General features: G+C 36.6%; 2 protein-coding genes across 3 annotated transcripts; one reads left to right on the top strand and one right to left on the bottom strand.

The window, feature by feature from the left end:
• The first annotated feature begins 12,188 nt into the window (after positions 1–12,188).
• Positions 12,189–15,463, top strand: LOC111878816 (nucleosome assembly protein 1;4). The gene is made up of 11 exons (XM_023875307.3): positions 12,189–12,349; positions 12,451–12,494; positions 12,581–12,676; positions 13,508–13,600; positions 13,770–13,857; positions 13,947–14,008; positions 14,113–14,475; positions 14,565–14,608; positions 14,732–14,942; positions 15,038–15,052; positions 15,149–15,463. The coding sequence occupies exons 1-11, from the start codon at positions 12,277–12,279 to the stop codon at positions 15,206–15,208; spliced, it is 1,149 nt and encodes a 382-aa protein (XP_023731075.1). The 5' UTR covers positions 12,189–12,276; the 3' UTR covers positions 15,209–15,463.
• A 2,518-nt stretch (positions 15,464–17,981) lies between these two features.
• Positions 17,982–19,211, bottom strand: LOC111878823 (uncharacterized). Of its 2 annotated transcripts, none has more exons than XM_023875314.2 (2): positions 19,063–19,211; positions 17,982–18,367 (listed from the first exon to the last, which is right to left on the bottom strand). In XM_023875314.2, exon 2 carries the CDS (start codon positions 18,353–18,355, stop codon positions 18,167–18,169), a length of 189 nt encoding a protein of 62 aa, XP_023731082.1. In that variant the 5' UTR covers positions 18,356–18,367; positions 19,063–19,211; the 3' UTR covers positions 17,982–18,166. The 2 variants fall into 2 exon arrangements, with proteins under 2 accessions (XP_023731082.1, XP_023731083.1); XM_023875315.3 differs by having other exon boundaries at positions 18,967–19,123.
• Between the last annotated feature and the right edge of the window lie 5,522 nt (positions 19,212–24,733).

Raw genomic sequence — 24,733 nt, 5'->3', positions numbered from 1 at the left:
TTTTGGCCCTTTGAAAAGTATTATTTTCATAAAAATCAGCTTTTATATAAATAAATACCTTATAAACCTCATAAAACCAAAACTTATCACTTTCAACACAATCTTTGTTATTTTTGCAAAATGACACTTGTAAAGATCTTTGGCTTTGTTTTTCACTTATTAAACTTAAGGACTCTTAAATATATTGTTTATTATGTTTTTGTTTATGATTCTGTCACACTTTTGCTATAGATCTCGAAATATATCAAGTATTAACACATTATCACAACCAAAAACCAAAGAATTCACATATAACATGCAAACACACATAAATCAACACATAACACTTGTATTCTCCCCCCAAAAACAAGTAAAAACCAAAAACAAGGGGGTATGAACTCACCTTGCTTAGTTCTTCTCGGTTTGAAGAAGAATTATAAGAAGATGGTGTTGTTTTTGGTTCTAGCAAGCTCCTTGAGTGGATCTCGAACTTAGATGGGTTCTAGGAGTCATGATAACGAATTTAGGGTAGTAAGAGGTATGAATGAGTTCAAAAGAAAGTATGCTACTTAGGTTTGTGAGATCTTACCACTAGAGTGCAACTTGAAGTGATTTTTGGTTGAAACCTCCTTGAAATGCTTCTAATTCTAAAAAATTCTTGATGAGAGGGGAGAGGTGTTCTTGAATGTGTTTTTAGGAAGAGTTTGATATGGTTTGTGTGTGTGCTTCTTTCCTACGGCCGAAGACAACAAGAGATGGGGGAAAGAGGGAGAGTGAAGTGATAGATGCATGGGAAGTGTAAGTATTGCATGGAAATCCACCATGTAATAAGGAGGTGGATAACCCTCCTTAATTCTCCTAATTTCCTTTTAATTTTTTTTATATAGTTGGGCCTAAAGGGAGAAAGAAGATAGATGAAATGGGCCTTTAATGCTTAGTTCCAATAATAGGAGGCCCATTTTGATGGTTTTCGGCTCATTGGTCCCTTAGGGGTGTTTACGGACCAATTAGAACGAAAGAATGGGTTTCATGGCCCATTAAAGCTAATTAAGTTAGTTATGGCCCAATAAGGCCCATTAAGGTAAACCAATTCACTTTGGATCCATTATGGCCCAAATTGTTAAGTTTCATGAAAGTGGGTCCAATTAGGACCCATTTAAGGGTCTTAATCCCATAATAGTCAAATTGGAAGCTTATTGGTCCATTAGGCCCAATAAGGAAATCCTAGTCTATAATGGACTTAAACCGGGATTTTTAGGGTTTCCAATCTTTTGTTGACCATTGAAGTGTTTGCATGGAAATTTGTTATCATTGAATAAACATCATGCATGCTTTCAAGTTTTAGTCACAAATGTTATCATTTTTAATGTTTACAAGAGCATTAGAATTCCTAGTTGTGACATCATCCCCCCGTTAGAGGGAATTTCGTCATGAAATTCTTTTGAAACTAGGTCTGAGAATGCGAGAATAAGTGAGGGTACTTTTGCTTCATCTGATCTTTGCGTTCCCATGTGAATTTCGGTCCACGCTTTGTGTTCCACCGAACTTTCACAATCGGAATGCGACTTTGCTTAGTACGCTTCACTTCCATGTCCATGATTTCAACCGGTTCCTTGACGAACATGAGATTCTTGTTGATTTCGATTTCTTCCAATGGGATGACAAGAGTTTCATCAGATAAGCACTTCTTCAAATTAGAAACATGGAACACGGGGTGTACACTGCTGAGCTCAACAGGTAGTTGCAGCCTATAGGTCACTGGACCGATTCGGGCAAGAATCTCGAATGGCCCAATGTATCGTGGGTTTAGTTTTCCCCGTTTCCCGAAACGAATCACCCATTTCCAGGGATAGATTTTCAACAACACCCGATCCCCGCCTTGAAATTCCAAGGACTTTCGCCGTTTATCAACGTAGCTCTTCTGTCAGTCTCGTGATGCTTGAAGTCGAGCTCTGATTTGAACTATCTTCTCTTTCGTTTCACGTATTATTTATGGCCCTGTTAATGCATTGTTTGGTGTCTGTCCTCTTACTAGCTGAGTCTCACCTACCTCAGCCCAACACAACGGTGATCTACACTTACGCCCATATAATGCTTCAAAAGGAGCAACTTTTATGCTTGTGTGATAATTGTTGTTGTACGGAAACTCAATTAAAGGCAAGTGGATATCCCACGACCTTCCAAAGTCTATCGTACATGCTCGAAGTTTATCTTCAAGCGTTTGAATGGTTCGCTCACTTTGACCATCCGTTTGTGGGTGGTAAGCAGTGCTCATGTCGAGATGTGTTCTCATAGCTTTCTAAAGCGTCTGCCAAAAGTGTGAAGTGAATCTACTATCTCGGTCTGAGATGATAGATATTGGTACTCCATGGAGTTTCACAATCTCTTTGATGTAGATTCTCGTTAGTCGTTCCATCTTGTATGTCTCCTTTATTGGCAGGAAATGGGTGGATTTCGTCAACCTGTCGACTATTACCCATATGGCATCTAATCCGTTATTTGTCTTAGGTAATTTGGTTACAAAGTCCATGGTAATCCTTTCCCATTTCCACTCAGGTATTATTGGCTGTTGTAATAGTCTCGAGTGCTTTTGATATTCTACCTTCACTTTAGCGTAAATGAGGCACTTGCTAACGTAAGTGGTAATTTATGCCTTCATGTTAGGCCACCAATAATGTTGCTTGATATTCAGGTACATTTTATCTGAACCTGGATAGATGGAGTATCGTGTCTTGTGGGCCTCGTTCATGACTACCTCTCTGAATCCCCCAAGTTTAGGGACCCAAATTCGGTTCATGAAATAATATGCTCCGTCCTCCTTGACTTTGACGTTCTTTTCCATTCCACGTAACGCTTCGCTTGTTCTGTTTTCTGTTTTCATGGCATCCAACTGGGCTTCTTTGATTTGCGAGGACAATTGGGATTGAATGGTTATTGAAAGATTTTTCACATGACGATTTGAGTGTTCTTTCCGACTTAAGGCATCGGCTACCATGTTAGCCTTGCCTAGGTGGTACTTGATTTCGCACTCATAATCGTTTAGCAGCTCAACCCATCTTCGCTGCCTCATGTTTAACTCCTTTTGATTTAAAATGTTTTGGAGGCTCTTGTGGTCGGTGAAAATGGTGCACTTTGTACCATAAAAAAGGTAGTGCCTCCAAATCTTCAAGGCAAATACCACAACTCCCAATTCGAGATCATGGGTGGTATAATTCACCTCATGTGTCTTTAGTTGTCGGGATGCATATGCTATCACCTTCCCTCGCTGCATGAGCACACAACCTAAACCTTGATTCGAAGCATCGCAATAAACTACGAAGTCCTCAGTTCCCTATGGTAATGATAGTACTGGCGCACTACAGAGAGCTCGTTTCAAAGTTCGGAAGGCAACCTCCTGTTTTTCGGTCCATTCAAATGGTACGCCCTTCTATGTAAACATGGTAAGTGGCTTGGCCGTTCTGGAAAAGTTATAAATGAATATTCTGTAATAGCCTGCATGACCTAGAAATTGACGAATTTCAGTGGGTGTCGTTGGGACTGCCCATCCTTCAATGGCTTTGATCTTAGAAGGGTCCACATGTATCCCTTCTTGGCTGACAACATGACCTAAGATGCTTATGCTACGGAGCCAAAACTCACACTTAGAGAGTTTGCATATAAATTTTCGGCTCGTAAGGTTTCCAAGATTTTTCGGAGATGTCGACTATGTTCCTCTTCGCTTCGAGAATAGACCAGAATATCGTCGATGAAAACAATGACAAAGTTGTCGAGGAATGGCCGGCAGACTCGATTCGTCAGGTCCATAAATGCGGCAGGGGCATTCGTTAGACCGAAGGTCATTACAACAAATTCATAATGTCCACAGCGGGTTCGGAAAGAGGTCTTGAGGATATCCTCTTCCCGGACCTTGAGTTGGTGGTAGCCGGATCGCAGATCTATATTAGAGAAGTAATTTGCTCCTTGAAGTTGGTCGAATAGATCGTCGATTCGTGGAAGTGGGTAACAATTCTTGATAGTGAGCTTATTCAGCTCTCTATAATCGATACACATCCTAAATGATCCGTCCTTCTTTTTAACAAAAAGGACCGGAGCTCCTTAAGGTGAGAAACCAGGCCAAATGAATCCTTTGCTCAAAAGTTCGTTGAGTCAACCTATAAGGCGATTTGGCGATGGGTGTAGCTCCTGGAACAAGGTCAATTCGAAACTCGACTTGTCTTTCTGGGGGTATCCCCAGAAGGTCTTCAGGAAAGATGTCAAGGAAATCGCAAGCCACTGGGATGTCTCGAATACTAACCTCTTCCTCCAGCGAACGATCCCCTCCTACGGGGTTTCCTGGTGGGGCAGGGTGGTCATGGTTTGCCTCGTCGGTAAGTGATTTGATGGGGGCTTCGTTTGTGTCTCCTTTCTCCTCCGTGTCATCATCAGTCCCCTCAAACTCGTAGTCCGTATCGGTGTACTCGTCGGGTCCAACGTCATGTGTTGCTCCTTGTCCTTCCTTGGGGTCGTCTTCAATCATTCTGTGGGCCACCAAGGCCTGGTGAAACTGAATGCCTTGATTATCCTCTTCCATGGTGACTGTGATGAGGAACACACAAGGAGGGTATATAAATAAACTATTATTACTCCTAAGATGTTTTAGTTGCTATTAAAAACTGGGTTGATGTTCGCTTCTTGATTAACAAAGGGGTATGTCTTAGGTTTACTGACCATCGCGATCGCCCCAGGGCATGTGATAGTTGTATTCTGGAGGAAATGTAGTTGATCAAGCTACATTCGCCCCTTAATACAACTGTGAACAATCATGGCTTAACCGAGATGTCAGGATTTTTCCAATCATCTTATTTGAATTGTTATTGTGTTTATTTTCCTAAGTCGCACAAGTAAGAGTGTTTATTATTATATTTTATTTGTTTTGTTCAGAGTTATTTAGCCCCTCTTTGGGTTTATAGTTGCATATCAATATGTGGTTAGATATGCCAATTCACTATAAACAGAGCTCTGATACCAACCTGTCACACCCCCGAACCAGACGATGGAAACGTCTGAGGGCTCGTGTGACTATCAATTGAATACCATTACAATGAATATACATGAACAAACACATGCATCACCAACATTACATAGTACAACTGTCATTGTTCACATCAAGTACATTGTTTAAATATTACATATCCATAGCATAAACTGTTTGAGAGTCACAAAACATAACATCCTAACACACATGGTAACTTTCTTCAGCTTATCTGTTACCTAAGAATACAAATTGTTTTTAAAACGTCAACATATATAATGTTGGTGAGTTCATAAGCATGTTTGATATAAAACTAATTTGTATTGTTTGTACAACCCAGAAAATCCGATATTTTCTGTACCAAAAACTGTCTGCGAAAAAGATGTGATGATCCCATAAGTGCATATGTATGAGATTTCAAAACAAGTAAAAGTGATTATTATTATTGATTATTGTATTATAGCGTTGTATGTAGGAGTGAATAATGTTGTTCTCCCGGAAAACCCGATGTTTTCCGATATACGTAGCATGATAGTTTTGTATTATTGTATCATCACAAAGAATGAATATGTTTTCCCATGATTACTTACATAGTATTGGATCTCTATGTGAGTCGTTATAACCATGCATAATAATAACTAATTCGTCTGTCTTGACATTTTTTCAAATGCCAGTTTTGATCAAGATTTTGTCACCCTAGACTGGCTGAGTCTAACTGTAGCGAACAGCTCAGGTGTGGGGGAGTCACCTCCGTATAGATCTATACAAAAACTCTCGCTCTCCCTCGAGGATACTCTGGTTATAACTACAAACTACGACCGACACTTATTGGTGTCACCCGTTATTTCCCACTAAATCCAACTGAATTTGAAAACCTTGCCTAACAACCTGATTTATGCTTAATTGAATAAAAGGTAAGCCTAACAGACGAAGAGAAGAGGGCAACAGAGGCCCACTAACCGTGTATGTTATTATAGGCTGTCGAGTATGCGACGAACGCATTAGCTCATCACGCATATGATTGATTTGGACCATACTAGCAATGCAAATGGACCACTAAGGCCCAATAGCATGTAAAAGCCATTGAAGGTCCATTAGGCATGTATTTTGGTCACTGGAAGCCCAATAAACATGTGGGATTATATTGGGCCCAAATAATCATGATATTGGGTCATAAGGCCCAATAGCACGAATAGAAGATATTTGAGCCCAACCATTGAATCATTTAATTTTATTAATCCTAAGTTTAGGATGTAGCTATTTATTGTAAGCGAAATGTTTATTCGAAATATGAAACTATAATGACGTTTGATTTATAACGAAACTTTGGTTATATATATATATATATATATATATATATATATATATATATATATATATATATATATATATATATATATATAACTACGTGTTATAAACTTGATATTTTTAACCCAATGATTTATAATTGTCGATTTGGTCCAAAAACATTTAGTTTGACCATTTCAGCCCCTTTATTTATAAAAATGACATTTTTAGTCCCTTTTTATGAAAATTGACATTTTTGGTCCTTATACCATTTTTCTTGACATTTTTGACCCAAACTTTATTTAAATGATAATTTCAGCCCAAAACTATTGTATTTGTCATTTCAAGCCTTTATTTGTAAAAAATTTACATTTTTGGCTCAATTTTCGTAAGTTTTACATTTTTGATCCCAAAATCAAAAACTTTGCATTTTTAGTCCAATTTGGTAATAAAATCATTTTCAACCCCTGAAATTTATTTATTTATGTTTTAGACTCATACTTTTATGAATTTACAAATTCAGTCCCTAAAACTTCTTCATTTTCGCAAGTTGGGCCCAAAAATCTGTGAGGCCCAAATTTAAAGCCCATTAGCTAAAATTTATGTTTTTGGCCCTTTAAAAAGTATTATTTTCATAAAAATCAACTTTTATATAAATAAATACCTTATAAACCTCATAAAACCGAAATTTATCACTTTCAACCCAATCTTTGTTATTTTTTCAAAATGACACTAGTAAAGATCTTTGGCTTTGTTTTTTCACTTATTAAACTTAAGGACTCTTAAATATATTGTTTATTATGTTTTTGTTTATGATTCTTTCACACTTTTGCTATAGATCTCGAAATATATCAAGTATTAACACTTTATCACAACCAAAAACCAAAGAATTCACATATAACTGTTGGATTAATGTCTAAGTCCATAACTATATTTGGTATGTACTTGACCCGACCCGGCATGGTCCATTTGGGTTGCACTTCACCGACACAATTTATATGGATAATATTTTGAGAATAGTATATTTATGATTTATATTAATATATTAATACGGAATCATATTATTTAATTAGTATTGATCAAGAATTAATTAAGTGATCAAAATAAACTAATTAAATATGGACTCTTATATATATGGAATGGGCCAAGTTCATTTAGGCTGGGCTAAGATTTCATGGATAGTCCATGGAGTGTTTAACCCATGGATCATATGAAATGAAAGGTCATGGGTTTAACCCTAGTCTCCATACTATATAAAGATGTCATTGGTTGGTGAAATTGGCACTAGTGTGGGTACACTAAGAGGGCTAGCCGATTTCACTATAGAGAACCAAAGTATTCTTATTCTCAAAGTCTTCCAAGGTGTTTTGGTGATTTGTGATTTCACTTGAGGCTTCCACACTATTGGGGCTAAGCTCTTAAAGCTTGAAGACATCAAGCTACATCAAAAGGTATGTCATCTAACTATAACTTTATAGTAAAAGAGCTTCATAATATGCTAGTTAGGATTAAAGCCTTGGAAAGTTCTTATTTGCATGTATAATAGAGAAAACATAGATCCAAGGTTTATAGGGTTGCATGTACACCATAGGAGTGTTAGAATGCTCAAAACCCAACAATAACATGCAAACACACATAAATCAACACATAACACTTGTATTCTCCCCCCAAAAACAAGTAAAAACCAAAAACAATGGGGTATGAACTCACCTTGCTTAGTTGTTCTCGGTTTGAAGAAGAATTGGAAGAAGATGGTGTTGTTTTTGGTTCTAGCAAGCTCCTTGAGTGGATCTTGAACTTAGATGGGTTCTAGGAGTCATGATAACGAATTTAGGGTGGTAAGAGGTGCGAATGAGTTCAAAAGAAAGTATGCTACTTAGGTTTGTGAGATCTTACCACTAGAGTGCAACTTGAAGTGATTTTTGGTTGAAACCTCCTTGAAATGCTTCTAATTCTCAAAAATTCCTGATGAGAGGCGAGAGGTGTTCTTGAATGTGTTTTTAGGAAGAGTTTGATATGGTTTGTGTGTGTGCTTCTTGCCTACGGCCGAAGATAAGAAGAGAGGGGGGGGGGAAGAGGGAGAGTGAAGTGATAGATGCATGGGGAAGTGTAAGTCTTGCATGGAAATCCACCATGTAATAAGGAGGTGGATAACCCTCCTTAATTCTCCTAATTTCCTTTTAATTTTTTTATATAGTTGGGCCGAGAGGGAGATAGAAGAGAGATAGAATGGGCATTTAATGCTTGGTTCCAATAATAGGAAGCCCATTTTGATGGTTTTCGGCCCATTAGGCCCTTAGGGGTGTTTACGGCCAAATTAGAATGAAAGAATGGGTTTTGTGGCCCATTAAAGCTAATTAAGTTAGTTATGGCCCAATAAGGCCCATTAAGGTAAGCGAATTCATTTTGGATCCATTATGGCTCAAAATGTTAAGTTTCATGAAAGTGGGGCCAATTAGGGCCCACTTAAGGGTCCTAAGCCCAGAATAGTCAAATTGGAAGCTTATTGGTCCATTAGACCCAATTAGGAAATCCTATTCCATAATGGACTTAAACTGGGATTTTTAGGGTTTTCAATCTTTTGTTGACCATTAAAGTGTTTGTATGGAATTTTGTTGTCATTGAATAAACACCATGCATGCTTTCAAGTTTTAGTCACAAATGTTATCATTGTTAATGTTTACAAGAGCATTAGAATTCTTAGTTGTGACAGAGAATACGAGAGGAAGAAGAATACGGCGATCTTTGGAAGAGGCTTTCAAGGAATCATCATAATTGTTTTGGTCAAAAATCAATTAAGTAGAATTCAACCGTAATATATGAGAGGTTGTTATGTTCGTAGTAAATCAAGTATGAAATGATGATCAAAGTAACACAAGTTAGTTACAAGGAAAGCCTTTGATCCTTTATAGGATCTCCAACATAAAACCTTGGGAGGTGATAATTATCACATGGCTTGATGTTTTATTTGATATCAAAAGTCGATTTACAGAGATGAATGTGTAAATGTAAGTACAAGTATCGTAGATGAGTTAAATGTGTATGTAGTGTGCTAATTACATGTGTTATTTATAGTCTAATGTTAATAACTATAAATTTGATAATCCCTGGATCCTCTGGAATCAACATATGAATGTTATTTGATTTGGTATTCCGAGTCTTTTTGCTTGGTCGAGTTGACTTTCCGTTGAGAATGGGTCTTGTGTTGACTCGTTCTGCACGTGTGAGAAAAATAAAGAGATTATAGTCGTTACATTTGTTAAAAATATTAGTGGTGATAGCTAGGATCCCGAGATATGTTTAAGGGTCCTGAGGTTTCAGAAGTTTTTGAGGATCCTGAATATGATTCAAGGATCCCGCCCCTAACAATCATCATCAACTCGCATTGCTTTTAGACCCTTGTAAGCGTTAGAGCTTCCACCTTTTATTGTTGATTGTGGCTAGATCTAAGTTTGACCCAATTTTATCCTTGGTTGAGCAAGTTTAAATGAATGGAAACCATAAAGTTGGCAACTTTATGGGTTATAAAGGTCCTTAGAGTGCCATGAAGTTAAGATTTAATGAATGGTTGGGTTTTGGAACCTTGCATGAAAATTTGATGATCTTTTCTTCAATATTGGTCCCTTATGATATCTAGACATTTATTGGACATACATGCCCATAAAGCATCGACTTTTAAGTGTATTATGGAGTTATAAGGCATTCTGGAAAGTTAGGGTAAAAGGCTTAATGGATTAAGGACTTAAATTATTGGATTTTTTTGGCTTCAGATTGTTCACTATGTGAGACATAAGATCTCACGATGTGAGGGTTGAATGATCCCGTTTATGTCGAGCTTTTGAGGCTCATGACCTGAGAAAAGGTTGCTCACGTCGTGAGGTCAACCCATGTGACTTTCCTTGACCGATTTGGCTAGACTGAGTCGAAATGAGTTGGAATCGGACTGAGTGAGCTCTCATGACATGACTAAGGGTTGGTCATGACGTGTGACTGAATAATTGACATACTGGGTTGTTGACTTTGACTTTAACCGTTGACTTTTGGCTTGGGTTGGCTTTTGGTCAATCTCTATTTTAGAAGGTAGACTTATTGTGTGCCTTGTGTGGATTGTTAGGAAGTGCTTAACACTCATCATTTGGCTAGAGGGCAGTTAGCTGTGGTCGGCGCATTTTTGAGCTGAGTGTTAGTCGACTTTGTGATTTAGGTGAGTTTCCTTACTGTACTCAAGGTCGAAGACACCAATGTCAACCTACTGGTTTATGTTATATAGGAAGACTAGGGGGTGACTCATGACATTTGTATGAAAGACCTGAACATGGCTCCCGACAAATTGTATGTAAGACCAGGGTATAGACCTTGACAATTATAAATATAATGTAGTTGTCTATGTGATACTTGCATGGAAGACCATAATGTGGCTCTTGGTACTTGTCTGTAAGACCCAGGGTTTTGGCCCCCGACCTCGCAAGGGGTGACCATGATACGACTCATGGCATAATGACAGGACTATGGTTGGCATATAACAATCTATATTGTATGTTTATGGTTTCAGGTACTTCCGCTACGAAAGGGAAGGGCTCGACGTGACTGCACCGCATCCACAAGAGTTTGTTGCATTGACAATTTTCAATATTTACTATGATATTTAAATAATATGTTCACTTTGATCGGTTTTGGAATAACACGTTTGTATGGTTTATTGTTTTAAAAATGAAAATTTTACTATGAATTTTTGGGAGGTTATATGAAACATCAAAAAGCCCTTTGTAGATGACAAAGGTCCATAAGGTAGATGAAGGTTGAGATCTTCGGTTGCAAAGCTCCTCAATACAATATTGCAAGAATTCTCTTCACTCAAAAATCACCAAGAGCACAATAAAAATGGGTAAGAGGAGAGATGAGAAGCTCAAAACTAATAGAGGGATAACCAAGGTTTCTCAAGAATTGTCCTAAAGGTATTGGAAGTTGTGAATGAATACACCCTTAGGGATTAATGACCTTTAAATATTCCAAAAACCCTAATAAAACGACCAGCCCATTGGACTGAATGTGCGCCGCTTCCTACGGTTAATTACAAATTTTTAGATTTTTCAACAAATGCAATAAAGGGCTATTGCTTTCCCCCATCCTTTTACTTTCTTATGGAATATAAAACCCCCAATAAAAGAGTGGAAAACATAATCCAAACTTAGATGATACAACTTAAAAATCTTCAAAACACGTAAAACTCCTATAGAAAACTCGACAAACGCACCAAACAAATACCCAAATCACACATTGGGTGTTACACATATTAATAGATTCACCGATATTAGCCTCCAAAGACATGATTCATAGTCAAGAAGTAGACTTGATATGAATGAGATTGAGAAGGAGCTCAAAAATCGTGTTGACACAAATTTCTAGAACTAATTCACCAAAAACTCGTGTCATGTATCTATGACGGGTCAATGTATATATATATATATATATATATATATATATATATATATATATATATATATATATATATATATATATATATATATATATATATATATATCTTAATTACTAAAGATTAATATTGAGTTGTATCCTTTGATTCGAGATAGCGTTGCATGAAACAAGACAGTTAAATCAATATATTTAGATAGTCGAGATTGATAAGACACATATTCCAAAAGTTATATCAATTTACTTTTTAAACACTCAAAGAATTATTCGGATATAATATTTTCCAATTAGATATACTATAAAATATATAAAGGATAAGTAAAAAAAAAAAGAAAAACATTCGGTAATTCGCTTCAACACAAAGATGCCATGCTTCGTTCGGTAAAAGTAATCGGCCGAAACACCTCACGCTACAAATCGTGCGCGTGAATTACATTCGCTTCTATTAGGTCGAAAAAAAGACCTATTTATCTCAGACCTCAGCTTTCCCTCCCTTTATTTCCCTTCCACCTCCTTTCTCCTTTCTAGGGTTTTCTTCAGGGATTCCTAACGCACAATCGTCCGCCATGGGCAACAACAAGAAGGAAACGTTGGACATGTCCGATATCGGCGCCTCCCTACCGGCGGCGGCTGCTGCAGGTACGTTTATTTACTCATCCTGGAACCCTAAATCATGATTTTTGCGGACTTATTTGTATAAATTATAAACTTTTAAAATCGATATTTGGTCGCTCGTGCAGCTCTTAGTGCAGGAGATCGTGCTGGGCTTGTCAACGCTCTGAAGGTTGGTGATTATCGTTTAAATATATATACCGTTATATGATTTGTATTATATAATATGCTGAATGTATGTATGCGTTTTGTTTACAGCATAAACTACAAAACCTATCGGGAGAGCACTCTGATGTTCTTGAGAATTTGACCCCGGTAGTCAGGAAGAGAGTTGAGGTTCTGCAAGGCATTCAGGTAAAGGATAATTAGTAAATTATTGATTATTAATTAGATTTGTTGTTGTAAGATCCACTATGATTAATTGGTGTCAAGCAATTAACGTTTGAAGTTCTTGTATCATTTTGTTATTCTGGATTTAGTTTGCTTGTGCTTATTTCGAAAGTTGTTTGATTTCAATCATCAAAAGTTATGGTCGCAGAGTTGTTGATTGTAGCACGTATGTGTTAGTTACATATATTTAGAAGCACTTTAAACGGAAGGGTTATCCAGAGGAAAGGTGATCCTTTATATGGTTGTCTTGAAAGTTGAAGGTCAACATTAATGAAGACTTAAATCAACAAATTTGAATGATATTTCTTGCATTTTTTAAAAATTCTAGAAAATGTTTTGAAAGTTGTTAGCATTTAATTGGTTAAGCAGGGATTAAGCAGTACGGTTTAGTATATTAAATATAGTTGGACTGATATAGTCTTTAATGTTAGTTACCTACTACCTGTTTTGATTATTATATTGTAACTATCTACCTATAAACAAACAAAATTTATTTTAAGGCTTCAAGTCTTTATCATTTTTTTTGTTTATGTTAATAAGATATTATTTTGTAGATGGTCAAAACTTGAATACTAACAGGTGTTATTTTGAGTAGTAGATATTTTAATTTAGCATACATGGATTAAATTAAACGCTTTCCTCAATTCCAGTTAATTGTATGGCACTTTGATTAACCATACATAAGTGCATGATTTTTATTGTAATTCTTCTCATTTTACTGCATCATCTTCATTGTAGTGGATGTGGGGTGTTTTTACTTCTCTTATACCTATTAATACTTTTTCTAATCCACAGGCTCAACATGATGAGATAGAGGCAAAGTTTTTCGAAGAGAGAGCAGCCCTAGAAGCAAAATACCAAAAGCTATATGAACCACTATATTCAAAGGTGAAGAAACTTGAATACAACAACTTGCATATTCAGTTATCCCATAATTATTCTTTCTCTTTATGATATAGATTGGATATAGAATATGTAGCTTATCTTACTCTCTCTTTGAATTGGATTGAATAGATAGGTAATTAACATGAAAGGCTATTTCATATTGTAATTGCAGAGATATGATATAGTGAATGGTGTTGTTGAGGTTGATGGAGTGAAGGGTGAAGATTCAATGGACCAGACAGATGATAAAGCTAAAGAAGGTATCCTAGTTTATTTTCTTGTTTTAATTTAGTTAGATTGTCATTGCTTTTTCTTTCTCTAAAAATCTAGTTTTGAACAATATTTTCAGAGAAGGGTGTGCCTAATTTCTGGGTAACTGCAATGAAGACACATGAAATTTTAGCAGAAGAGGTACACAAACCTTTTAAAAACCCGAACTTCTATCAGATCTTTGTACTAAAAATACATTTTTATTTCTTGAGTTTACTGATTTTGATCTTATTGTTTTCCACAAGATTTCTGAGCGAGATGAAGAAGCTCTCAAATATCTGAAGGATATCAAGTGGTGTCGAATTGATGATCCCAAGGGTTTCAAACTTGACTTCTATTTTGATACAAACCCGTTTTTTAAAAACTCTGTTTTGACAAAAATATACCATATGATTGATGATGATGAGCCTATATTAGAGAAAGCAATAGGGACAGACATTGAATGGTTGCCTGGAAAATGTTTGACTCAAAAGATCCTAAAAAAGAAACCTAAAAAGGGTTCCAAGAATGCTAAACCTATAACAAAGACTGAAAATTGTGAAAGCTTTTTCAACTTTTTTAGCCCCCCACAAGTCCCCGAAGATGAAGATGATATTGATGAGGAAGTGGTAAGATACTAAGATTTCAATTTCAATTAAAGATTAAAATATTAAAGCTGTTAAATTCTTGTTTTAATTGTTTTGAGTATTGTTTGTAGGCCGAAGAACTTCAAAACCAAATGGAGCAAGACTATGACATTGGGTGAGTATTATTATTATTATTATTATTATTATTATTATTATTATTGTTCTTGGTTTGACTTGTGAAATTTAAAGTTGGAAGTTGACTTTTTAGATGTATTCTAATTGACTAATTGTTGTGCAGTTCAACTATACGAGACAAAATTATCCCGCATGCTGTCTCGTGGTATACGGGTGAGGCTGCACAAGATGATGAGTTTGAAGGAATTGATGATGAGGATGATGAAGATGAGGAAGAAGATGATGATGATGAAGAAGATGAAGAGGATGAGGAAGATGATGATGATGATGATGATGATGATGAGGAAGAAGAAGATAACAAGCCCAAAAAGAAGGTGACATTTTCTTAAACTTTGTAAATAGTATTCTTTTATCTTTCAAGTTGTAGAACATTGCTAATTAATGCTTTTTGTTTGATGAAATCTTGCAGTCATCTGGACACAAGGTAAGATGAAGTCATATATACATGTTTTTATAGTGAAATTAGTTTTGTTTGGTTTTATGGAGATTTGATTTTATGAGTGGGTTATGAACTCTGCAGAAGGGTGGAGCTGCTGGTGGTGCACAGGGTGAACAACCTCCTGAGTGCAAGCAACAGTAGATTTTGATTGATTTGATTCTCTATTTGGATTGGATTATTTTTGGCATTGTGTTGGGAGTTGTTTTTGTTGGTTTTAGTTTGGCATATTAAATTATCTCAAGGTACATTAAAAAAAAAACTAAAAAGTTATATGTTTTAGGATTGCCGTTTTTTTGCAATTGTTGCTTGGCATCCTTTAGGATTGTAACATTTTTTGTGTTGGTGTCGAGCAAATGCTAGTGTGGCTTTTTAATAGTGTTATGATGAGTTTATTTTCGTGTTGGATTTATGTTGTGGAACATGCTGCAATGCTAAGTTCATTGATTTCTTAGTCGTCTAGTGTACTTGATTTTTTATTATAAAGTTGATCCTTAATTAATTATCATAAAGTTATCTTCATTTGTTTTTTGGGTTGATCGCAAAAATGGCCACATTGTTGTAGAGAATTTTAGTTTGACCAAACTTTTTGTTGTCTTCTGAAATGACAAATCATTTTTGAAATGAGGTTATTTCGGATTTTTGATTGTAGATTGCTCTTATATGCATCAAAGACTTGTAAAAAATTCTCTCAGTGGTACGATCTTCATTGTTAAGTAGTTGGCAACGTATTCCCCTGAAAAAAACTATTAAGAAGTTTTAGGTTCATGATCATCATCAAGATTAGTAGGACCTGTAGTTGTCCTTATCGGAATGGTTGTGCTAAAAAATGATTCGTATTGAAGTCCACCTTCATAATTTTCCTACGACATCAACAAACTTTTATAATCATAGCATCCTTGTATACATGTTCATCATAAGCAGCATGCCTACCTTTCTTTCCACAAAAAAGTATACTCATTTCCTCCTCTTTCTGGTGTTCTGTACTCTGCCAAGTCTTCAAAGAGAAACTAACATAATTAATAATAACATAATTAACAACAAATGTCATTGCTTTCAAAGAGAAACTAATAACAACACTTACAAAATATTTAACATCACTATCACCAATTATATGCATAACACTGTAAGTGTATATCCGAGGTGCTTTGAAACTTGTTAAACCATAACCTATATAATAAAAACTTGGAAATGTAAAACCATTTTTTGTCCATCTTGTCGTATTATAGTAATGCTGTCAAGTTTGTGTCAAACAAAACCAACTAAAATGTCACCAACCTAACTAAGAAAGTTGGTAGCAATATGTTTGGGCCATTTACTGTACTGATCGAAAAGTCATGATAAGATAATGGTGCAAAAAATATGAAACATTTTTATAATGTTATCATGTTGGCATGCTGGATAAGCCAAATGAAAAGGAATAGAACTATTAGGACGATGAGGGGGATGCGTAAAAGCTTTCTGAACAACATATCGATATGTGAAATCTTTTACTATTAGATACAAAGCTTTCTGAAAAATATGGATGAGTATCCCCATCCATTATATGACTTATTTTAATGAGAAAACACTGATTCTCATTTGCAAATGAGTCCAAACCTTCCTATTTAGAATTGAAGCAATGATGATTTGGTGACTATATTTTCATATTGCTAAAGTTTATTATATTAATTTAGATTTTAAAATTTAATCTTCACATCATTTTACGAGTATTGGTTCCATTTAAGTATAACAATAATCATTGTAATGGCTTTATGGACGTGAAACATATACTTCAACTACAACTGTTTGTGACAAGTTGATTTTAAAAGGCCATAATTACAAACTTTTGGAAAATTCAGTACATTTCAATGACTTGTTAAAGTTGATAGAATCGTAGCCAAATATTAGATAGGGACTAGACCTGACAATGGGGCGGGTTTGGAGCGAATCAACATTGATCCAAACCCTTTTAACAAATTTCAAAACCTGATCCAAACCCGCTCCATAACCCGCAGAGTTTTGAATAATCCAACCCATACCCTTATCCACCGAATCAGCAGATATTCAAACCCGCCTCGTAACCCGTAGGTTTTTTGAATAATCAAACATATTGTACTTAAATCATAAAATCACATTTGTTAAATAAAACAAATGTTGATTTAGAAAACACATTATGTACTCAAAGACTTTCGATTGGAATTAAAATCATTATTGTAGTTACTTTCAATTGGTTTTTGACCCTCGATTGTATTGATAAAGAATAACAATTACAAACTTTCTTCCAATTGATAAATGAATTTATTGATTTATAAATGAAATTGGTGATTACATGATGAAATATAAATGAAATAACATCATGATTCTTGGGAGAAGACTGAAAGTCTAAAAGTTGAGTCCTTGAGTCCTATGTATAAATAGTTTAGTCTTCGGCCTTTTCTCTTTGGACTTTCGATTGTAATTTAAAGTAAAATTTAGGCAGTATAAAATATAAATATATAATTCTAAAATTTATATGAGACGGGTTATAAATGGAACGGATCAGTGATGATCCATACCCGACCATTTTAATAAAAAAGTTAGCGGATACGGGTCGTTAACGGGTAAACGGATCAAAAACTATGCTCCAAACCCGTATAATTATTAAGGGTTTGGATCGGATCAGGGTCAAAACCCGCTCCATAGCCAGGCCTAATAGGGACCCACCGATGTTGATTTGAATATTCAGTTTGCTAAGGTGTACCTCCAAGTTAATGACACAGTCTATAAAGTTTTAGTTTGTATGTGGATAGAAGCTTTAAGTGGGGGGTAAAAAGGTAATAACATCAAAAAGAACAAAGATCAAGATAAACAAGTATCATTTCTTCCATGAATATGGTTTCTTTCACCAAGACAAAAAAGAAACATCATCTTACCCCAATTTGTTTAACCATGATAGTTTAAAAACAAAACTTCATGCATCTTTATAGTTTATACCAAAGTAAAACTAACATTCTACAAATTTTAGTTCCCAATTCACCCGAGAACTATAATCGTTTTAGAATTGTATGGTGGAAAGACACCTTGACTAGATTATTCAAAAATCCATCCTACTAACCTAATTGTACAAAAACAAAACTTCATTCATTTGGATGATTGGTTAGCATCTTGCTTTGATCCTGTCATGGTGGCCCCAGCAGCAGCTGTGACTGCAACCGCAGCTGCACCAAGCTTTACACCACCAGCAGCTTTTGCAGCTCCTGCTATCTTAGCAACTGCAGCTATACATCCAACTAGTATAGCCCTTAAGGCAACTGTAGGTTTTACATCCATATCTTCTCCCCCCTGCAATATACAGTTTACTAATGACATAACAGGTTGTACAGTGTTTGACATACATTGATTGATGTCAATAGTACAAAAACTCATTATGATTATGATTTTCGCATTGTTTATGTTTAAAATTTAAAGAATACGAGAATCATTTATGGAGTTTCTATAAGAAAAAAAGTGATTATAATTATCTAGATGAATGTAAAATTACCTAATTATCCATCCATGGATATAGTAATATGATCTAAACCTAGCAAATCTGTTTCTTCTTGAAACATATAAATGGAACCCTAAAGAGTAATATGTAAATTGCAATAAGGCATTTCCATTACTTTTTTTTTTACCTAATGCAATTACTCATGAATCATGAAACAAGAGGAAGGGAGTTAAGGAACCCTAAAACTAATAGGAGCTGCATACAAATCTATATTCATCAAAATAGTATTCATTTTTAAGGATAGCGAAACGAATTGCGAAATCAAAGACAACTAGGTTGAATCAATCACATAGATATATATTAAACACATACAAATCCAACTTGCGATTCCTATGAATCTTGAATAGAAGAACAATCGATTGAAAGAAAAAAAAAGGAGCTAAGAAATTCAAACCTAGATAAAGACCTCAAAAGGATTCAAACAATGTTGAGATTGCGTTGACCAGATAAAAAAACAGACGATCGAGATTTATAGGTAGAAGAAACGAACCCAAAATTTTCTCGCAAAGAAACTGTAAATTTTGCGGTCGCCCTGCAACTACGTCTGTTTGGCGTTTGCTGTGTTTGGTAGGAGTCTAGCGACAGGTAAATTTGGGGGAAATACCCGAATATATCCAAAACATTTGATTCTACAAATTATGGTCAACAACTACGTATCATTAAAAAGTACGATAAAAATAGTATAAACTACTAAAACATTGAATTTATGATAAACATATAAACAGTGTTTTCAAGAAATTTTGATGTTTGTTCTTTAAATTCAAAAAACCTCACACATGATCCCTATGCTATCATAATTTTTGATATTTGGTCTTTATTTCTCACTCATCGGTCAATTTTTTGTCTGTTAAATGAATGTTATTTCCGTCATTTCACCACCCTAGAGACCATTTATGATATTTTGTCTTATTAAAAATGAAATTTAATATGCAAGAGGTCTCTCTCTCTCTCTCTATATATATGGATTTTCCCAGTTCAACCAGATGCTCTGTTAGGTGCTTCATTGTCTGATTAACATCATTGATGTTCCTGGAAACAAAGATGAACCTCCATTGAACAAACCAATCTTCTGAAATTATACGGTTTATAGAGGGGTGGTCGGAGAAGACGATCGGATCAATGCAATATCCATTTTCAGGTCTGGAAGACAATGTTCCTGTTCCGGAGAAAAAATATGCTGATCAAAAGTGCAGAAAAAGAAACAATGATAGTGTGGAGGTATCAATCTTCTGAAATATATTTATGCTTATTAACAGTATAGACATACTTGAATCAGAAATGTAGAATCCATAACCATTCGGTAGTTCGAAGGTGGAGCAGCCAGATTAGGTTGGGGATATGATTCTGACGAGCATATATCGGAAGGAAAACACTTTGGAGCTTAGCCCTTTTATTATGGATCGATCATAAAGAAAAAGAAACAATAGCAGAAAGAAGCAAGAGAATTTGGTTATTGCTCAGTGAACTGATAAAAAATGATAGTATGCAGGAACCGATCGGAAATGGTCAGATGAAGTTGTTGATGGTCAAGCAATTGATTTTATATTTTAATTTAATTTAATCTATTTGTCTCAAACTCATTTCACAATACGAAGCTTCTACATCACATGTGTAAGGTTAATTTATCAGAAAAACCCGATAACCTAACCTCTCATTCCTTGTTCTGAAACCTGCAACTCGCCCCCCCCCCCCCACACACACACACACATACACATTTTGTTTTCAGCTTCACTCCAACCTTTGTCAGTGACTTGTCGAATGTTAGGGGATTCATGCTCCAATGACGCCACAACCAAGACACCTCCGTCGATCGCCGATCCCTTTTCTCCAGTTTTGTTTCCAAACTTGCAGATCTGAGCCTCTCATGATACCATGTTCTCGATCTACGGGTGGTTTCCCTCTGTCCTCTGTTGAAATCGAAGTCCAATTTTCACTTTTTCAGTCAAACGTTGTTCTTCTATATGATGATTTCATATCTTAGCATGTTTCTATTTAGGAAATTAAAATCAACAACGCTTCCATTGTGTGTTAGAGAGAGAGAGAGAGAGAGAGAGAGAGAGAGAGAGAGAGAGAGTGTGAGTGAAAGAGGATGAGACGCTTTGTAAATTATATATATATATATATATATATATATATATATATATATATATATATATATATAAGACAAAACATTATAAATGGTCCTTGGGGAAGTGAAATGATGGAAATGCCCTTCACTTAATGGAAAAAAGATAACAAAGTGATAATTAAGGACCAGACATCCAAACTTTTGAAAGCACATAGACCTTCTATAAGGTTTTTTGAACTTAAGGACGAAATGTCAGATTTCTGGAAAACATAAGGACCATTTATGATGTTTTTTCTATAAACTATGTGTAATGTCTAAGAAATTCATAGTAAATTTTTATTTTTAAAACAATAAGCCATACAAATAAGTTGTTCAAAAACAATCAAAGTGATTACATCATGTAAACATCAGAGTAAAAATCATAAGTAGTAAATGTGGAACCTTTAGGGGATGCAGTGCAATCACGTCGAGCCCTTTCGTTTAGAATCAGAAGTACCTAAAACCATGTACGTAAAACTATAAACACAAAACTTAGTGAGTTTCTCAATTGTATGTTTGGTATGTGGTACTTTGAGGAACTAATAAGCTCTGTGCTTACAGTTTATGTTTATGGTTCAGGTACTTCTGGTACGAAAGGGAAGGGCCCAGTGTGATGACACATCATGGCCCTCATGTAAAACTCCGTTTATTTATTAAATAAATACATAAATTGATGAATGCATAGAAGCCCTAAATTAAATAATTAAATGTCAAATGATGGTCTCGTAGAGCTAATTGACACACTTTAAGTGATTGGAGGCTAAAAGAGTAAAATCCGGACTTAATTTGTAAGTATTATTGAGGGCAGGGACTAAATGGTAACATATGGGACTTCTTTTGAAGAGGTTTTGTAGAAAGAGGGTTGATTGGTAAATTTCCGACCTTATTTGTGAGGGATTTCAGAAGATGGGGTTTAAATGGTAAATATTGGATTGAGTTTGAAGAAAATGTTATGGGGAGGACTATTATTGTCATTACGGAGAACTTGTAGATGGAGGCGGGTATTTAAAGGGTGTGTAACCCTAACCCTAAGAAGGAATAGCCGCCACTCCATCCTTATGCCCCCACCATCGGCCTCCACCCTATTCCCTTGTTTCTGCGACCACCGAAGCCAACCCCCTCCTTCCGTGGGCACCGACGAGCAACTGCCTTGCCTTGAAGTGCCAACCCTAGCCACCGGTAATGATGTGAGAAATCGGAAAGACTGCCATGAACGCCGTCTGCTGCCGCTACAGCTCGCGTCACCGTGTCCTGCTGCCGTTATTTGTTGTTCCGATCAAGGGTCACCGACAAGCTCCAGCCTACTGCCACCGCTGCCTTGCCCTCGAGATGTCACAGCCGTAGTTGATGACGTCGTGGGCAGCCGAGGGAGAGACGACGAAGACCAGGAACGGGATCGTAGATCGTTGCTGCTTCCGTTGAAGAATGAAACCACCGCCCTTCGCCACTTGTAGAGGCGTTAATGTCACTCCGAGTCTGATAGCCACCATTTCTTCTTCTTCTTCTGTCCAGCAGCCACCTTAGAAGCTTTCATGCCGCTGCCGTCCATCTAGAGCGATGTTGCTGCCGTTCTGCCTTTTTCCGCCGTCACTAGCCACCGTGAGAGGTGGCTGTGGGTGTAGTTATGGGTGTGTGTTCATGTGTTTTTACTGTTGCGACAATTTCGAGATTGTTTGTGTGTTTGTTTAGCCGAGGTTCATGGAAAAGCCACCGCCACCACTGTGAGGTGGTGGCTGCCACCATACACCGCCATGTATGTGTGTGTTTAGCGTGTGTGTGCATTTTTAGTTGAGATTTACCATTGTAAAGTGTACTACAAATTATAATAATGAAAAGAAAACTGAAAACCACCACCGTAGGGTGGTGGCTGCCGCCTCCTTCCGCCATCGGCCGCCGTGTTGGGTGGTGGTGTGCTTGTCTTGTGAGTTGACTCGTTTGGGGATGCTTGAAACCCTAATGGGCCTTGTTAGTCTAATGGGTCCAATGAAGCCAAATGGGCTTAGTGAAAACCCTAATGAGTCTAATGGACTCTAATTGACCCAATAAAACCCTAGTGGGCTTGATAGGCCCAATAAATCCCTAAATAACCTAAAAGTCCAACAAGTTAATAAATGGGCTAGTGCTTGGGTTCGAAACATTAATTAGAGTTTAAAAAACCCTAATGCAATGCAAAACCCTAATTTTGGGAAATTAATCGGGACACACGAGAATTATTTAATAACTGGGGATATTAAATAATAATCTTTGGCAAGATTAATCTAAGCGACAGTGGACTTAATGGATTAAGTCCTTGATGGATTAAGTCCTTAATGGATTAAGCAGGAAACTTAACCCTAATCATCATTTTATGTGAAACCCTAATTTCACTTGGGTTTATTGTTGGACCTTTCTGTTGGGCCTTGATGATTGGGTTATTAAATGGGCTATCTAAGATCAAGCAAATGGTCAAGAGTAATTTAATGGGCCTAGAGTAAGGCCCATGTAACGGCCTTGGGACCAATTTGAAAAATTGGGCCATAGTTTGGGCCTTAATGATTATATGGTGTTGGGCCTTAGAGTAAGATCATGTATAGGCTTGGGCCCAATTTTTATATTGGGCCTTGATTCCTAGATGGACTTTGGGCCTATAGTTTGGGCATTGGGCTTGAATAAGCCAAGCTTGGGGTAATGTAGTAATTATCCAAGTATGTATTATGGTTATGTGTTGGGGCCCAATTATTAATTGGGTGTTATTTTGGTATTGACAGTTCAGGAACCTGTCATCCACCAGCTGGGGTTGAGTCTGCGGGACTACAATAGTGTGGGATTGTGTCTACGGGACTTCAGATGTGTGAGGTGAGTTACCTTCCAATAGCGGTGGGTCTACGGACACAATACCGGCCCACCAGTAGGATTTGTATGTTAGATGATTGTCTTTGTGATATCATCTAGTTTTGCTACTACCTGATATGTTATATGCCGGCATGATATGTTATATGTGATTGTAGTAGAGTTCGGTTGTTAGGACCGAAGGGTAGGTCAGACACCCCGGATATGTCTGACAGTATGTGATGATATGTTTATATGCTGGCATGAAATGTTATATGTGATAGTGGTAGTAGAAGGTGAATAGTCCTTAAGTTCGGTTGTTAGGACCGAAGGGTAGTTCGGACACCCCAGATATGTCTGATAGTATGTTTATGTTATGATATATGTGATAGTAGCTGTAGGGGGTGGAATAGTCCCCAAGGGTTGGTTGCTAGGACCGACGGGTAGGTCAGCACCCCATAATGGCTTGACATGGGTAGGTCAGCACCCCAGAATGGCTTGACACGGGTACGTCGGCACCCCATAATAGTCGTACCGGGTAGGTCGGCACCCCTGAATGGCCGTATCGGGTAGGTCGGGCACCCCAGAATTGCCCGACAGTATGTATGCTATGTGATTATATGGTATGTGGTATGATGGGGGAACTCACTAAGCTTTGTGCTTACGGTTTACACTTTTGGTTTCAGGTACTCGTTTTCAAAGGAAAGGATCTGGCTTGATCGTAGTGCATCACACTATGGTTTTCCACACACGAGATTTTTGGGATTACACTCTGATATTGTTTTATGATAACATGTTTCGATTGTTTTCTTATATTGTTGGTTTTTTAATAATGTATTTAAAAATGAAATTTTTGGCCTGTATTTTTGGGATGTTAGAAGTTGGTATCAGAGCCTTGGTTTGAGGGATTCGGACATACTCTTGGGTGTTTCTAAACTCAAACTAAGGGCTTGGTTTGAAAATTTTCAAAAGTAAACCCATTTTATAAAAAGGAGTTGAAAAGAATCTAAAAAGAGAAAAGAACTTTGAGAAGAACAAAGTGTATGATGCGTGCAATCAGCCGAGCTCAAGTAAGTTTTTCCCCAAGATACCTATACATGTTATGTTATGCTATGATATGATTATGAGAACTGCATGCTAGATTAGGGCTAAGGATCTAGGAGGATGCCTTATATGCCTATTATATGTGCTTGTAGACTTGCATGCTAGTACTGATCAATCAGTGATAGGATAGCCTGTTTAGGTT

The sequence above is a fragment of the Lactuca sativa genome, chromosome 1, assembly GCF_002870075.4.
Source record: "Lactuca sativa cultivar Salinas chromosome 1, Lsat_Salinas_v11, whole genome shotgun sequence".
In the NCBI taxonomy this organism is placed as follows: domain Eukaryota; kingdom Viridiplantae; phylum Streptophyta; class Magnoliopsida; order Asterales; family Asteraceae; genus Lactuca; species Lactuca sativa.
The sequence above is the reverse complement of the archived record's forward strand: the minus strand, read 5'-3'. Positions and strand labels throughout refer to the sequence as shown.